The 16149-nt window shown below is 41.7% G+C and overlaps 1 protein-coding gene across 1 annotated transcript in view; it reads right to left on the bottom strand.

Moving 5' to 3' along the window:
* ITGB8 (integrin subunit beta 8) overlaps positions 1-16149 on the bottom strand; it is a 70117-nt gene that overhangs the window by 6194 nt on the left and 47774 nt on the right. The window contains exons 7-10 of the mRNA XM_024219730.2: positions 14047-14142; positions 13867-13956; positions 7119-7253; positions 3441-3846 (exon numbers count right to left, since the gene is read on the bottom strand). Coding sequence (XP_024075498.2) covers positions 3441-3846; positions 7119-7253; positions 13867-13956; positions 14047-14142 — 727 coding nt within the window. The remainder of the gene's footprint in view (positions 1-3440; positions 3847-7118; positions 7254-13866; positions 13957-14046; positions 14143-16149) is intronic.

The following is a 16149-nucleotide window of genomic DNA, read 5'->3' on the forward strand; positions in this document are numbered from 1 at the left end:
CTTATGCCCAAATAAATCTGTTAGTCTTTAAGGTGCCACCAGACTCCATGTTGTTTTTGTAGATACAGACTAACATGGCTACCCCCTGATACTTGACACCAAGTCAGCCTAAGCACCTGTTTTGCTCATAACTTACTGAAATTTTCACCTTTCAGGCTGAAATTTCCCCAGCATGATATATACCCAACTTTTTTTTTGGAAAATCTGAAAAAAAGCAGTTACACTGTTCTCATCATACAATGTTATTCTGAAATTTTCTAAACAGGTCTCACATTGAAGCAGATAGGGTTAAAAAGTGCACATCTAGAAAGGAGATAGTCTTTAGGGATGAAAAATTCATTTTAGTGCTTTAGTGAAAAATAGTTTGATTTGGCCAAGCTCTGAAGGTTTGAAAAAAATTATGTATGAATGGTAGTTTGTTTTTGTTTTTAAAGACAGGACTATAACAACCATCTCCTAGTGTTCTAAATGAAAGAGGTCTGTATCTAATTTAGAACCACAGTAACAACAACAATAACATGTAATGAGCTCTGCTTCAGTCAATGGGAATTTAAGCATACATTCTGAAGGAGTCAAGGGCTATATAAAAGCCCTTACCTCCTTTAGAGTTTTCTATGTGAAACTGTGGGAGCCTGAGGCAGCTAAAAATGTGTGCAGGTATGTGTTTTCCATGTTGTAGACACTTGTATAGTTTCACTTTTGACATATAGTAGTGTCTATTCCTCCCCCGCCTCCCACCAAATGTGACTAAAGATACTTTTCTGGGGGGGAAAAGAAGACCATAGGCATTTATTATTATATTCTAATATATAAAGCATATGTTAAGAAAACAGTAAAGTTGCAAAGTTAGGCATTCAAAAATCAGGAAAAGTGAAAAGTAAACCTTAACTCCCTCCCCTTGTGCATATGCATTACAATATTGTAATTATTTAAATGATCACACACTATTATTTCTACTTCATCTAAGCAAAGTTATGTTCATAGTTACTGTGATGAACTGGGAACATGTATTTTTATGAATGTATTATAAGTCTGTTTTCTTGTTCTGTTTTGTATTGCTGCCTAATTGAATGCACATAGCTATATCAAAGGAGGCTGTAAAGAAGATGTTACAGAACGGAACAGGAAAGGTAAAACAACCACTCAGGTAAGACATTCTCTCAAGTATCTTGGTTTTCTTCCATGGAATTAATATAATGGATGGGCCCTCCAGCTAGTGGGAGAATTTGCCTGGCTGGCTCCATCCAGGTTAGGATGTTTTACTCTTCCCAAGACTAAGCCTGGGATCAAAAGACACCCTAAAAGATCAAAAGACTAGGAATGCTTTAAAAGGTGCCCCTGAAAAAGGAGGGTTTTTGGGGGGGAGAGAGAGGGGGTCAGCTGGGAGAGGTGGCCCTGGGTGTGTCAGGAAAAAGCTGACAGGCTGTGAGGTCTCCAGTGAAGAAGGCTGTAAGCAGTACAGGCTGGTTCTCCCACCTCAGAGATGGGGAACAAGTCGGACCAACCCGAGCATTGGATAGAAATGTTAAGCTTAGGTAAGGGAACTTTTGTGTAGGTCAGTTATTTTAAATCTACTTCTCTAAGCACTGTGTACCTGTTGGGAAAAACAAAACATGCTTTGGTTTGAATAAACTGAATAAAGGGACACAAACCTGACATCAGGAATCATAACATTCAAAAACCAGTAGGAGAACACTTCAATCTCCCTGGTCACTCAATAACAAACCTAAAAGTGGCAATTCTTCAACAAAAAAACTTCAAAAACAGACTCAAATGTGAAATTGCAGAACTGGAATTAATTTGCAAACTGAACACCATCAGATTAGGCCTGAATAAAGACTGGGAGTAGTTGGGTCATTACAAAACCTAAACCTAATTTCCCCAATACTAATTTCCCCCTACTGTTACTCACACCTTCTTGTCAACTGTCTGAAATGGACCACTCATTACCACTTCAAAAGTTATTTTTCCTCCCTTGGTATCCTGCTGTCAACTGAATTGTCTCGTTAGACTGACCTCACACTTGGTAAGGCAACTTACATCTTTTCATGTATTTATACCTGCTCCTGTATTTTCCACTCTATGCATCTGATGAAGTGGGTTCTAGCCCACAAAAGTTTATGCCCAAATAAGGTGCCACAAGGACTCCTCGTTGTTTTTATTGCAAATGTAGGCTGTCATAGGCGCCCAGAGAAAAAGATCTTGCAGGTGCTAAGCTCACTGAACCTGCTAAATAACACGGCTGGCAACCAGGGAAGTAACCCAGAAACTCAGCTGGAGAGTGGCTGGATTGGAAGATCTCATCCCAAAGAGAAGTGGATGCCTGATACTTGAAAGGGATGCACTCTCAAGGGACTGGAAAAGGGTCTGAGTGTGGGCAGCCTACTCAGGTACTGCAACAATTACAGTAGCGTTAAACCAGAATAACTCTACTGAAGTCAGAGGAGTTCTAAATTTGCACTACTGTAAATGTGACCTAAGTTTGACCATCAATGCACAGGTTGGGCACTATACAGTGAAGTGAAATTAAATACATGGATGCATTTCGTTGAACAGTGAGGACTACAAAAAAGATATTTACATATTAAGTTATTTTAAAATAAAAAAAAAATTAAATTTTACTTCCATTGAGAAAGAGAAAATAATTTTGGCTGACAGATAACAATGGTACTGGGTACAGTCTGCATCTTTGCTTTTGTTGTAATGGTGTTTTGGCATTCATGTCACACTCCTGCCTCAGGCAACATTTTCATTTTCACACTTCTTTGCGAACAGAATTTCACCCCAAGAATGGAATGAAGGTTTCAAGTACCAAATCAAGAGCTCATTTGGTTTCATTCTGCTCACATTGTCCTCTTTTTGCTTTGTTGTTTTGAGCTACTTTAGTCTGTTTGTTAGCGTATGAAATTGAAGATCAACCTAAGGTCTGATGGCATTAATTTGGGGTGACTTGTAGTTATACTATGCTATGCACTTGCATCTTCTTCAGAATCCATGTCATAATATAACCAGAGATGAGCCTGACACACAAAATCAGATCCAGATCCAGAAAGATATTTCCCAAAGTTTGATGGTGTTCACACAGATTCATATGTAAAAGTTGCTTCTCTTCTTTTACAGAAATAACAATACTGGTATCATGGATAAGCTATCTCTGGAAAAAGATGTACGAGTTTAGTCTTGAAATTCTTGAATTTAGAGATTGTTTGAATCCAGGGTTTTGGTTCAGACAATCTCAAAAGTGTAGGAGATTTTGAGACACCTGTAGTTAACAGAGGACTTCAGTCTCCACAGCTACAGACACTCCACCAGATTTTAAAAATAAATAAATTATCTTAATGAAACATTTAGTGTTTGACAACCATATTCATTATTGTTAGACTACATACTGTATATAAACACACGGTTGAGCAAAAACACACGTAAATTCTGTAGCTTACCAGCACACAGGTTTCCATGGTAATACGGGCAAGAAAAGTCATCCATTTCACAGTATTTGCCATACACTTTGCCCACCCTGGTTTTGTGACAGAGACATCTTCCACCTATGCAGTCTCCTTGACCACTGCAGATGGGCTGGTCCGGGTGCAACTTACATCTCTCAAAAGGAAACGTATCTTCACTGGAACTACAGTTAGTGTCTTCGCAATGGGTGCTTTCACCATCGAGAAAAGTTTCATCGACACATATTCTTTTGTGCCTTGCACTGTCCTCACACTGACAGGCACAGTTTTTATATATATTAATTATGGTGGTTTCATTGAAACCAATAGGTTTGATTATCACATATTTTCTTCCTTCAGTTGGACCACATCCTTTCATTGCAACTGATACATTAAAAAGCACCTAAGAAAAAATAAATACTGTATTTATAATGTAGTAATTATTTCCTGTAAATTGTTTCAACATTCTATCATAAATTAAACAAGAAATCATACCACTTGTAATACTTACCAAGCAATAAGACTGAAGACACAGTAGCAATTGATGAATGCATCATATTTTAGTAATGACAAAAGTAACAAGCATAGTGAAACCCAATAGTACAAGACCAACAACAGCCTACATTTCATGTTGAAAACGATCTGCAGAATGCAGATTTAAACAAAGGAATACAGAATTTGCAAAGGTAGCTGTTCTATTTCTAACTTCTGACAGTGATGTTAGAAATTTCCTTGTCTTGTTATTATTTACATTATGACAACCCCTAGAAACCTTGATCAGAATCGGGACTCTGCACTGTACAACAGACACGTCCCTGCCATGAAGAGTTTACAATTTATGCCAATACAAATGTATCAACCTTTCGGAGTAGCCTAACATCAGTGAGTTAACATATTGATAACCTTTGTGTCACTTTAAGACAAAAATAAAAGTATTTGTTTGAACAACATATACATGCCCATTGCACTGTTAAGCCTGTAACACCACTTACACTTTTTGGCATTTCACCAACACTAGCTCAGCAAATAAAACAAAGTTCAAATAGTAAATATTTGAAGGTTCACTATGCAATCTGAATTATACCATATGTATGTTTCCTTTGGAGACCTGATCTGGTTTTTAGGACTTCTGCATGAATACCTTGGATTGGCCATGCATGACCTCTGCTACTTGAGGACTACATACACTTAGTTTCCAATATGCAAAATATGAGATCACTAGGACCCTTAACACTGTGTGTTGCTGGCAGCTTAATGAGTGCATGGGTAGGTTCTTCCCTTCATGACTTATAAATGAGCAAGGAAAAAAATAAGGACTGTAGACTGCACAGAGTGAAATCTTTCTGGCTGCCAACTCATTCCCGCTATAAGCAAACAGAAACCAGGGACTCATCAAACCTTCTTCCACCGGACAAAAAAGCCAGCTGGAGGGGATGATGGAGTAGACCATCCTCTAAGGAATCTTCAACAATATATCCCCACTACTTTCAAATGGTTAGGCGTGGGAAAGACCTCCCTCCAACCCCCTGGATCTTACACAAATGTAACAAAACCAACAACAAGAACCAGCCTGAAGTCTGAGCCCAGGGCACATCCAACTCTTGCCCTGTGGTGCAGAGAGGGCTACGGGAGCTCTTGGTGGCTATCCAGATTCTAGCAGGGGGCAGGAGAAGGACAGACAGACCCAGAACATAGAACTGTAGAGAGCTAAAGGCAGTAGTAGTTCTGCAAATCACTTCTGCAGAGCTGTCCTTTTTTCTTCTGGTCCTTCTGTCATGGGATACGCATCTTCTTTGATATGCCAGCCCACTGATGAACTAAAACCCATGGCCTTTGGAAACTTTGAAGGCAGTAAATATTTTCCCATGGGTTGGGTCAACCGAGTATTAAAACCTTTACATTTGGTGCTTGTCTTTTTCATTGGTAGGGTACTGCCTGTGAAGGCAACCACGCACAGGGGCCTCTTTTGAAAAGCTGCTCAGCCTGCTGACTGGAAAGGGAAAACTCCCATCTGTATTCATCAGAGCAGGAATATAAACAGAAAGAAGGGGTGGCAAAAGAATTAGGGAAGAAGGAAATGTTTCCTCCAGTCTAAGGAGGTAACTAGGTCTGTAGACTTCCAGATCAAAGCCCAGATACCGAAAATAAGAAACTCACTATTGTATTACACAAGAAGTTGGACTAAGTACAAGAAACTAAAACTGCTTATTATTTCTCCTTTTCTTCTCTCCCCCCCCCCACCTCTCTGACCCCCACCTGGAGAAAGCCAGACTTTGTTTGGCAGTTACCTCTCTCTTGGGACCAGACTGAAGAAAGCCTCAGACCTGATTTGTACATGGATAACAAAGAGAAAAGCTGTGCCTCCAAGCAACAGGACATGGTATATTGTCTTTTTCCCGTATTTTTTTGATGCATGAGCCTAAAATCCTGGGCCACCACTGTACAACATTTAAAGGAGTAACATGCTTTTAGGACACAGTATGAATACCACCAAACATTATGACCAGCCTTACTAGAAAGACAAGCTGAAGTGCTTATACCCGGAAGAGGTCACAGAATCTTCCAAAGCATAGAACAGTTTTGTGTTTTGGTAGGAGGAGAAAGAAAGGAGGATTGTGCAATGAAAGGAATGTGAGAGTTAAGGAAAAGCATTCTCCAAGTAAACAAATACTAAAAGGAAGATTTACTGTTAAGAAGTTAACCTCTTGAAGAAGGCTAATTTTCAGCTGCTGCTGGTTTTGGACCACATTTGCTATCCTTTATAATCAAATGGCTTTTTTTTATTAAAAAGACAACAGAACTAATTACAATGATACTACCTATGACAAACATAGGTGGGAACATTGTAGCTGAGCTTAAAGGAAAAAACTAGCAAGCCCATCTGGAACTAGTCATGCAAACAAAATCTACACAAGTATAAAGCATAGTGTAATTTCTAAATTTCACACAGCAAATCCACTGATTTGTGACTGCATACATACATAGACATGAGTGACTTTAGCTAAGCTACATAACCTTGGTAACAGGAACAGAACTCCTTGAATTTACACTCCAAAAAACATAGACCTCTTCTTAATGAATTAAATAAATTACTTTGCCAATTTAAGCAATAGAATAAAGATATAAATGCACACACAAATAGAACCAATTACATCCACTAGAGGATAATGCTCCAGATGGACATAAATTGACATTTTAATCTAATTTACACAATATACCAATTACCAGGATCTCTGGGCATGTGTAGAAGACACACTTTTTAAACAAAGAAGCAGAAAAAAATGCCCCAAGCCATGGCCAAGCAGTTGTCAATCTGCCTCTAATGACTCTTCTCTTCTCCTTGCATATCTGTAAGGCTCTTCAGCTGAAGAGACCTTTCATATAGAACATGAGCGCATTCAGTGCTGGGCTGTGGGGAATGGTCCTCATAAATATTATTTAGATGGTTGACAACAATGCTTTGAACCTTATCTCCATGAGATCACTGAGAACAAACAGTAGCTTTTGATTTTAAATAAGGTTCAGGAGAAATAATGCCAAGGAGAATGTGGAGACTTGATGATCAAGAACACAGAAATCTACTTTCAGTCTTAAAAAAGCGCTAGAAGATACCATACAACTAAGAAAAATACAATAAATAGCTCAATCCCTTTGCGACTGAGAAACTCAACATACTTCTTCATTATAGGCCACATTTTTGCATCCTTCCATGCCTGTTTTTCTACTTCCATCAGGACAGATTGCAGTTATGTTAAAGTGTAGATCTTGGATCTGGTTATCCACCTGAATTTTCACTTCAGAGATTAGTTTCTGTAAGGAAAAACAATTTTTAGTTACATTGCATTTCAACATATAATATGCATTAGCGTCTAAAACATGAGCATGCTTGACTGAGTGGATTTAACTGAAATGAATAAATCTAGTCAGTCTGTTTGAATAAAGGAATGAATTAAAGCATTCTTTTCCATATAAAGAGCCAATTATATTCCAAATACATACAACCAGTTAGCTAGTAATCCTGAAAAAGAAAACACGGTTACTAACCTTTCTGTAACTATTGTTCTTCAAGATGTATTACTCATGTCCATTACAATATAGGTGCGCGCGTTTAGGGTGCACCATCGTCAGAAGTTTTTTCCTTAGTGGTATCCGTCAGGTTGACTATGGTGCCCCTTGGAGCGGCGCCTTCATGGCGCGGTATATATTCACCTGCCGCCTTGCCGCCTCCTCAGTTTCTTCCTGCCGGCAACTCCAACAGAGGGGTAGGTGGGCGGGTTGCGGAATGGTCATGAGCAACACATCTCGAAGAACAGTTACAGAAAGGTTAGTAACCGTTTTTTCTTCTTCGATAGCTTGCTCATGTCCATTCCAATATAGGTGATTCCCAAGCAATCAGTTAAGTAGTGGAATCGGAGTTTCGCTGAGACACAGACTGGAGGAGCGCTGTACCAAAAGCTGCAGAATTTCTGACCTGTTGAGTGATGGCATAGTGCGAGGTGAATGTGTGGATAGAAGATCAGGTCACCGCCCTGCAGATATCCAGGATCAGGACTCGAGCCACAAATGCCGCTGAAGAGGCTTGCGATCTTGTGGAGTGTGCTGGCAAGCACGGAGGTGACACTTAAGCTAGGTCGTAGCACATGCGGATGCAGGATGTGATCCAAGAAGAGATTATCTGTGACGAGACAGGATTCCCCTTTATCTTCTCTGTGATAGCGACAAAAAGCTGAGTGGTTTTCTGGAACGGCTTGGTCCTTTTCTATGTAAAAAGGTGCACATCTAACGTCCAAAGACCATAGCCTCTGCTCTTGCCTATGAGCATCAGGCTTGGGATAGAATACTGGAAGAAAAATGTCCTGGCTACTGTGAAAATAAGAGACCACTTTCGGAAGGAAGGATGGATGTGGTCGAAGTTGGACCTTGTTTTTGAAGAGAACTGTATACAGTGGTTCAGAGGTGAGGGCCCGGATTTCTGCGACTCTTCTGGACAAAATAATGGCTACCATGAAGACTGTCTTACAGGACAAGTAGCGCAAGGGGCATGTTGCCATTGGCTCGAACGGTGGCCCTATCAGTCTTGACAGTACCTGGAAAACTGCATTCAAGATGTCTGGTCAGATGGACCACTCGTGATGATTGGTGAAGGATCTGTCAGCCTGTTCTGACAGCCTGTTCTGAGTGCCTGGTAGATAGGAGGCTTCCAGGGAAATGAAGTGGACTATGCAGTACTCCCATAGCCTCAGCGCTTCCTGGCACAGGGGAGAGGAGCGAGCCCCCTCCTGTTTATTTATATAAAACATTGTAGTTGTGACATGCATTTGCCATGTAGGTTGTGACAGAATGCCTGACAGGCTAGGTGCACCACTCTTAATTCCCTGACACTGATATGTAGGGCTAATTCCTCTGGCGTCCAGAGGCCCTGAGTACTGAGGGGCCCCAAGTGAGCTCCCCATCCCACGTCCGAATTGTCAGTGACCAGCAACATCAAAGGGGTGGGCCTTGTAAAGGAGATACCGGCACACACTGTGTCTCAGTCCAGCCACCACTGGAGAGTGAGCATTCCTGCTGAGGGAAGAGTGATCACCTTGTGCAATGGGTGATGGCCTGGTCACCCGATGCCAGCCAGGCTTGGAGAAGCCGCAGTCTGAGCTGCGCATGCTGCACCATGTAGGTACAAGAGGCCATATGTCCCAGGAGCCTCAGGTGATGGTAAAGGATTTCAGGCTGTTTATGATCTCTTGGATGGCCCTGAACCAGTTCTCCGGCAAGGAGGCTCTGGCCTGGTTTGAGTCGAGAATCGCTCCTATGAATTCTATCCTTTGAATAGAAGAGAAAGTCGACTTGTGCTCGTTTATCAGGAGCCCCAGGTTCCTGAAAGTGGACTGTATGAGATTCATATGCTCTTCCACCACATCTCTCGACCAACCTTTGATCAGCCAGTTGTCCAGGTAAGGGTAGATGTGCACTCCTTGCCTCCTGAGAAAGGCCACCACCTCTGCCATGCACGTCATGAATACTCGTGGAGCTGCTGATAGGGCAGCAAACCAGTCCCCTGGATCTTAGGGAAGGGATATTAGAAGCCAGGAAAACCATACAGAACTTCAACTTCTTCATGAACTTGTCTAGGATGGGTCTGAGATCCCTGTTGACCTTCGGGATCAGGAAGTAGTGTGAGTAAAACCCTTTGCCTCTTAACTCCACAGGAATCACTTCCACGGCTCCCACCCTTAGGAGCGACTGTACTTTCTGGGCCAGAATTCTCAGGGTCCCTGAAGAGGGACAGGGAGGGAGGATGGGAAGGAGGGGAAGAAATTAACTGCAGGGTATATCCCACTTCTATCCTGCAGAGCACCCAGTGGTCCGAAGTGATGTTGATCCAGGCACAGTAAAAATGGGACAAATGGTCCACAAACAGAGGTAATATCCAGGCTTTGGTCTGGTGTGCCATCCTCGGGCTCACCCTCAAAAGGACTGCTTAGACCCCGCTGGTTGTTTTGAGGGCACAGACGTGGATGTTGAAGGGGCATGAGGTGTATGCCTCCTCCTAAAGCCCTTGTTCCTCCGCCGACCGAAGTCCTGCCTCTGCTGTTGATGAGGCTGGTAGAATCGACTCTTAGGTTGGGGCTTATAATGTTTATGAGTCAGGGCCGGTGTGTGAAGTCCTAACGACTTCAGAGTCATCCTGGAATCCTTCAGATTATGAAGATGGGCGTCCATCTAATCAGAAAAGAGGAAATTTCCCTCAAACAGCAGGTCCTGAATTGTTTTCTGGACCTCATGAGGGCTGGACCCCATGTCGGCTGGACCAACCCCTGGGTCACTGGCACAGGATGCCCAAGGTCCACCTGATGTCTCCTCTGTCGCAAGGTATAAGACCCTGCCAGCAATTTTGGAGCCTGAGGACCCGCTCCTGAGTGATCATGACGGTGCCGTACTCATCAGTGCCATGCAGTGAAACCGCATTGAGAAGCCGTGCCTCAATGGTCATTTGCTCCAGGAACGCGATCGGCACCTCAATGGGGAGCAGTGCCAGGGATGCGACCGGCGCCGGGATTGTGACCAGCACCGGGGCTGCAATCGGCGAGGAGTGGAGCCCCTAGAGGATGAGAGATGCCAGGCAATGTCTCACCATCATTGTTGGCTTGCCCAAGACAAGCATTTGCCTCTGTGGGACAGGTTCCTACAGTACCGGGGCTGCCCCTGACGGGCCTCAGCTCAGAGAAGGCGCTGGAAGGGACAGAAGGCCTCTCACTGCCTCATATGCTTTTGGCGTAGTTGACACGGCCAGGGCTGAGTCACCTCTATAGCACACCCTAGGTGGGGAGTCCATGCGCATCGGACTCGAAGGGTCCCTTCCCGCGGCTGAAGTCAACAGTGCAGCCTGGTTGCTGCCCATGTGAGAGTGGCCCAGCACAGGTCTCACTCTGTCTGTGGCTTTTCTCAGAGGGGATTGTCCCCGGTCCGACTTCTTTGTCCTTTACTTCTGCACTGGTGATGGGGAGCAGTCCCAACCAGCCAGGGTTGACTTCTTGGCAGTCGGGGAAGTGTGTTGGTGCTGCATAACCAGTGCCAGGGATCCCGGGTCTTGCTGAGTCTCTGTAAATGAGGCCAGGGCACTTCTGACAGAGGAAGTGCTCGGAGCTGGGTTTGGTTTCGATTAAGGGCGAAGTGCTGCCTCCATTAAGAGAAATTTTAGTCTATTGTCTCTCTTCTTCTTAGTCCAGGGCTTAAAGTTGTTACAGATTCGGCATTTATCCTGAATGTGGCTCTCTCCCAGGCACTTCAGGCAGCTATCATGCGGGTTGCTTACGGCATGGGCTTGTGGCACGTTGCACACTACTTGAATCTCTGAGACCAAGGCGTGCCCCAGGGCCCATGGCGGTAGGTGCGGTGGCGCAGGAGCTTACAAATATTCTATCTTATCTAACTATTTGCTAACTACCGACTAATTGAACTATTTACACTCTATTTTACAGAGAACCAGTAAGGAGTATTTGCATACAGAGCAAGAGAACGAGAGCGTTCCAGTGACTGTCATGGATGGGAAGGAGGAACTGAGGAGGTGGAGGGTCGGCAGGTGTCTATATACTACACCATGAAGGCGCCACTCCAGGGGGTACCAGAATCGACTGGACGGATACAACTAGGGGAAAAACTTCCAGCGATGGTGCACATGACGTGCATGCAACTATATTGGAATAGACATGAGCAAGCACTTGAAGATGATTAGGGTATCCACATTCAAGTTTCCTGCTGTTTTTACATAGTTTTGTGACTGTGTATTTATGACCGTTGAAAAACCTATTCTAATGACTATGTGTAACAAAAACTGGCTATTGTAGCGACAATGCTGTCTTAACAGCACACTTTAAATAAAAGAGCAAGTATGCATCTATTGTTATCTAGCAGGAAAGGTTCCAAATTAGCTTGACAGTTTCCGCTTCTAACATTTTGCATCTATTTAGGAAGAATTTTCTCAGGACAAGCCTCAGGTTATTCTAAAAGCTACTGGATTATACTAACTGATTTATTCAGGACAGATGGTATGAAGAGGCAACTAGCCAATCCTGACTGGGGCATTTGAGTGCTACCGTCATATGAAACAAAAACCCAACATCATCAAAAATTGCTCTACTGTGCAATGAGTCCGCCTGTTCATTTAGAGGGAATATTGCTTGTATTTGGGCTTATTACAGATTTATTAAAACTGATTGATAAAAGCTACTACTATCTGTACAAAAGTGGTATGTATAATTTCCCCTTTTTAGTGGGTTTTAAATATTTGTTTAATTGGATATTTTCACTGTTATAAAAGGAAGATCAATTACATGAATCTGAAAACATGTTTTGTGACCTCTGAAAATTAGTGACTCATCTATGGTTTTTTAGCCAAGGAATTTCAGGCAGTGTTTTCCATAAATAAGCCGACAGATTTCCCTGCTTAGAACACAAGTGCCAAAGGCCCACTATCTAACATTAACATTTATTTTCTTATATTAAAACATTTACTTTCAGGAAGGCAAAACATCCAAGGCCAGTTCACCATGTATTTGTGTAGCACACATGCTAGAACCATGTTAAAAACGGAAAGTACCAAATCCACAAGGAAGGGAGGAAGGAAGGAAGAAGAGAAATAATGGATATTAGAGAAGTAAAAAACAGGACGAGAGAGTGAGTGGATGGAGCAGGAAAGTCCCAAAGAATCTTCAATGAAATAAAAAGGTTGCATTGTGAAATTTTCATTTCTTCTCACTGCGTATCTGTCCAAGGGTATCTCATAGAAATTGGGGTAGGATATTTGATGACTAACAAAAATGTGCCATGTTACTGGTCAGAAACTGTGTAGCAAGAAATAATCCATTGATACTATGGAATGCTAAAGAGGACAGTGGCCTTAACCAAATGATGCTTAGCACAAACCTTGGAAGTTTTCTGGAAATCAACTTTGAAAGTTAACGTTATGAGAGAAGACACAACACACAGATTAAATTCATTGAAATAAACTGATCTGTATCAATTCAACTCCCGCTATTTTGTCTGTCTTTGGCTATTTCATAGTGCCTGTCTTTAACAGCACTGCAAGCTAAATGTGCACTGATATACTTTAGTGACTTATTTGGTGCCTTGACAATCCTCAAACCTCAAAAGACAATGGTTTGTAAAACTTTTTTCTCACACAAAAGATGGCAAATGCTCTGAGATCTCCTTGCAAGTCCAATTTTAACACAGTTTTCCTGGTACGGCAAAACCTACTTTAAGACTATATCACAAGTGGACATCAGTAAATAAGACACTCCCAACTCCTACAAGTTAAAAAATGTTGCAATATACAGCCATATCGCGGATGCAAGGTCTATAGTTTTGTATTACATTTCTGAGCCTTTATGTAATATCGGTTTTGCGGAAAACAGCTAACAAAGAAAGCATATGTGTGGGAAAACAAAATGGGTAAAAAGGAAGAGGATAAAGGAGAGAACAGAGACAGAATATAAAACTAAGAGGGAGAAATAAAGAGAGACCAAAAAGGAAAAAAATTAGAGAAGGCAGAAGTGACAGAAAACAGTTAAGGAAGGTGGAGACACAGAAAATGCACCTAAACCCACAAACCACTTCCTAGGAAATAGCATGGCAACAGTGCAAAGGATCCCCTGGGACAGTTAGGAGCAATTAAGGCACCAATAAACTGAGAACTCATCTTAACCATCAGAGGATTAGGTCACTTACAATGTTCACCGGATATGGACCTCATGCTAGGAATTTCAAAGGAGCCAGGCACCCAACTCCTACAGACTTTCAATAGGAGTTTGGCACCTAACTCCCCTAGGCACCTTTGAAAATCTCAGCTTTAGGCTGTAGTTTATTATATGTAGGAAAACTGCACAAACAAGAAAAAAAAATTACATAATCTTCATGGGAAACATACCTGATAGGCTTCTACCACCAAATCATTGAGATTAGCTGCTTGCGATTCTATTTGTCTTGCGACAGTACCAGGCAACAGAGGCAAAAGATCCTATGAAAAATGCAATAATTTATTCACAATCATAATCTTAAAATTGCACTTTTAAAAAGAAATCAATTGCAATTATGACTTTTATCATACCTTATACCAGTGAAACTGGTTTCCTTGAACTGCAAAAATAACATTGATGTTGTTGTCTATCAGTTTTTCAGAAAGTTGCCCAAGCGATGGATGTTCCTGAAAAATAAAATAAATAATAAAAAAGACTTCAGTTTTGGTAGACTAAACCCATTTTAATCATATTCTGTGGTCTCTGAGCAGTAAAATAAACATACATGGGAGTTATTCCAATCTTTGAATACTTAACAAAAAATAAATTAAACACATATGATTCCTGGGAAAGTACAGGGAATTAATCAGGATTTCGTTCAATGCTTCCCAACCTTTTGATAGAGACACCATCTTCCATTGTATTGCTTTATGGGCCCTGATCCACCGATGCCAGGCCCTGGTACCACAGTTGTTGCCTATTAACCTTCCTCCCCCACACCTTTCTTGTATTTTTCTGTGCCTGTTTTCTCCTGCCACTACCCATCTATCTCATCTCATTTTTCAGCTTCTTTTTCATTGTTTTTTTCCCTTCTTCTGTTTGCACCAAGCTTCTACATTCCCTTGTTCACCAGAAGACAACATGCTACTCAAGATGATGAAAGTGGTAAGGACATAGAGGTTGGGGCATTTGGTGGTGTTTCTATAAGGGCAGGCTGCATATGCCTGTTATTGACAAATGAGGTGGCCATGGAAGCAGAGAATAGCTGTGCTAGTGCCAGTATGCGGCTGCTTTCACTTGTGGCAAGGAGGGAAGGGAGGAAGCTCATAATTCAACCACAGGAGGATGCACCTTACCCATCATTGTTGGAGTAAGATAACAGGAGTTATAGAACCCATCCCTACCATTGCTTTCTTCCTATTCACATCACTCCTACACACCCCAGACTAACTTAGCACTACCCCTGGGGGCCCACCACTCAGGCAGACACACACTGGCTTGATCAAATTCTTAAGTCCAGCAAGGAAATCAGATCTAACAACGGAAAGTGACTTTTTTGCACATATTTGTAGCAAACTTTGGAATAAAAGTTATTTTGGTAGCCCCATGTAGCATTTCCACAAAACTCCTACTGTATAGACTATTGTAGAAAAAACTAATGGGAAAACTGAAATAAAATCTACTTATAATAGGTCTCTGTGCTTTTATAAGACAGGACCACACAAACAGCACGATTGGCCTGTATGAATGGGGGGAAGGGGAGGAAGTTGTAGAGATGTTATTTATTATGATCACTATGGGATATCAATGGGAAGACCAACTGTACGATTGCAGCTGCAACAGCCCCTGTTTATATTGGCACAGCAGCAAAACACGATGGGTGAAACAGTGCTCAGCTTTACTCAGAACAAGTGCAGTCACAACAGCAGACTGAAAGCCCATTCACCAAAGGAGGAATTGTGAGAGTGAATGCAAGGTGCTTTTTATAGAGTTGCAACACCAAAATGCTCTAGTGTAGACAAGGCTTAGTACAGCTGGTGAAATGCAGTTTATGAATTTAGGTTGAATTCAGTTTGGGCTGAATAAAAAAAATGAGGAAAACAATTTTGAAAGGATCAAAACAGTTCTGAACTAAAACTGATTTTTTCCGGGGGGGGGGGGGGGAAAAAAAAAATCTATTGTGGTTCGAAATAAACTACTTTTTTTTTAGTTTGACCACTGAACTCAAAAATCAATTATTCACTCAGCTCTATTTCTGAGTTTGTGAGGTCCAGCCCAGTAGTCAAAATGCAGGAACAAACATTCAAGCAAGGTCAGCCAGCGGCAAGTCTGAAATCAATGGCAAAAGCTCTTAACTAGTTCTGTGGGAGTAGGACTGGGCTCCTAGGCCTGGTGACACAAACTCTTACTTAGATGGGGCTCACTGAAGTCTTATGCAAGTAACAGTTTGTAGGATTGGGTCCCAAGTCTATGCCTCAGCTAGTTCATTTATAAGTGCAACTACAGGTTACCTATATTTTCATGTTAACTCATTGTAATGTCCAAATTTGTTATGTCATGTATTAAAATATTATTAGACTTATAGATGACTTTGAAAACCTATTTCTTATTTTAAAAAAATAAGGCCAAAGTAAAAAAAAGTCATCTGAAAATTCCAGAGAGACCAAATTTTCTATTATATTACAAACATATTA

The sequence above is a fragment of the Terrapene carolina genome, unplaced genomic scaffold, assembly GCF_002925995.2.
Source record: "Terrapene carolina triunguis isolate 2854851 unplaced genomic scaffold, T_m_triunguis-2.0 Scaffold84, whole genome shotgun sequence".
NCBI lineage: Eukaryota > Metazoa > Chordata > Testudines > Emydidae > Terrapene > Terrapene triunguis.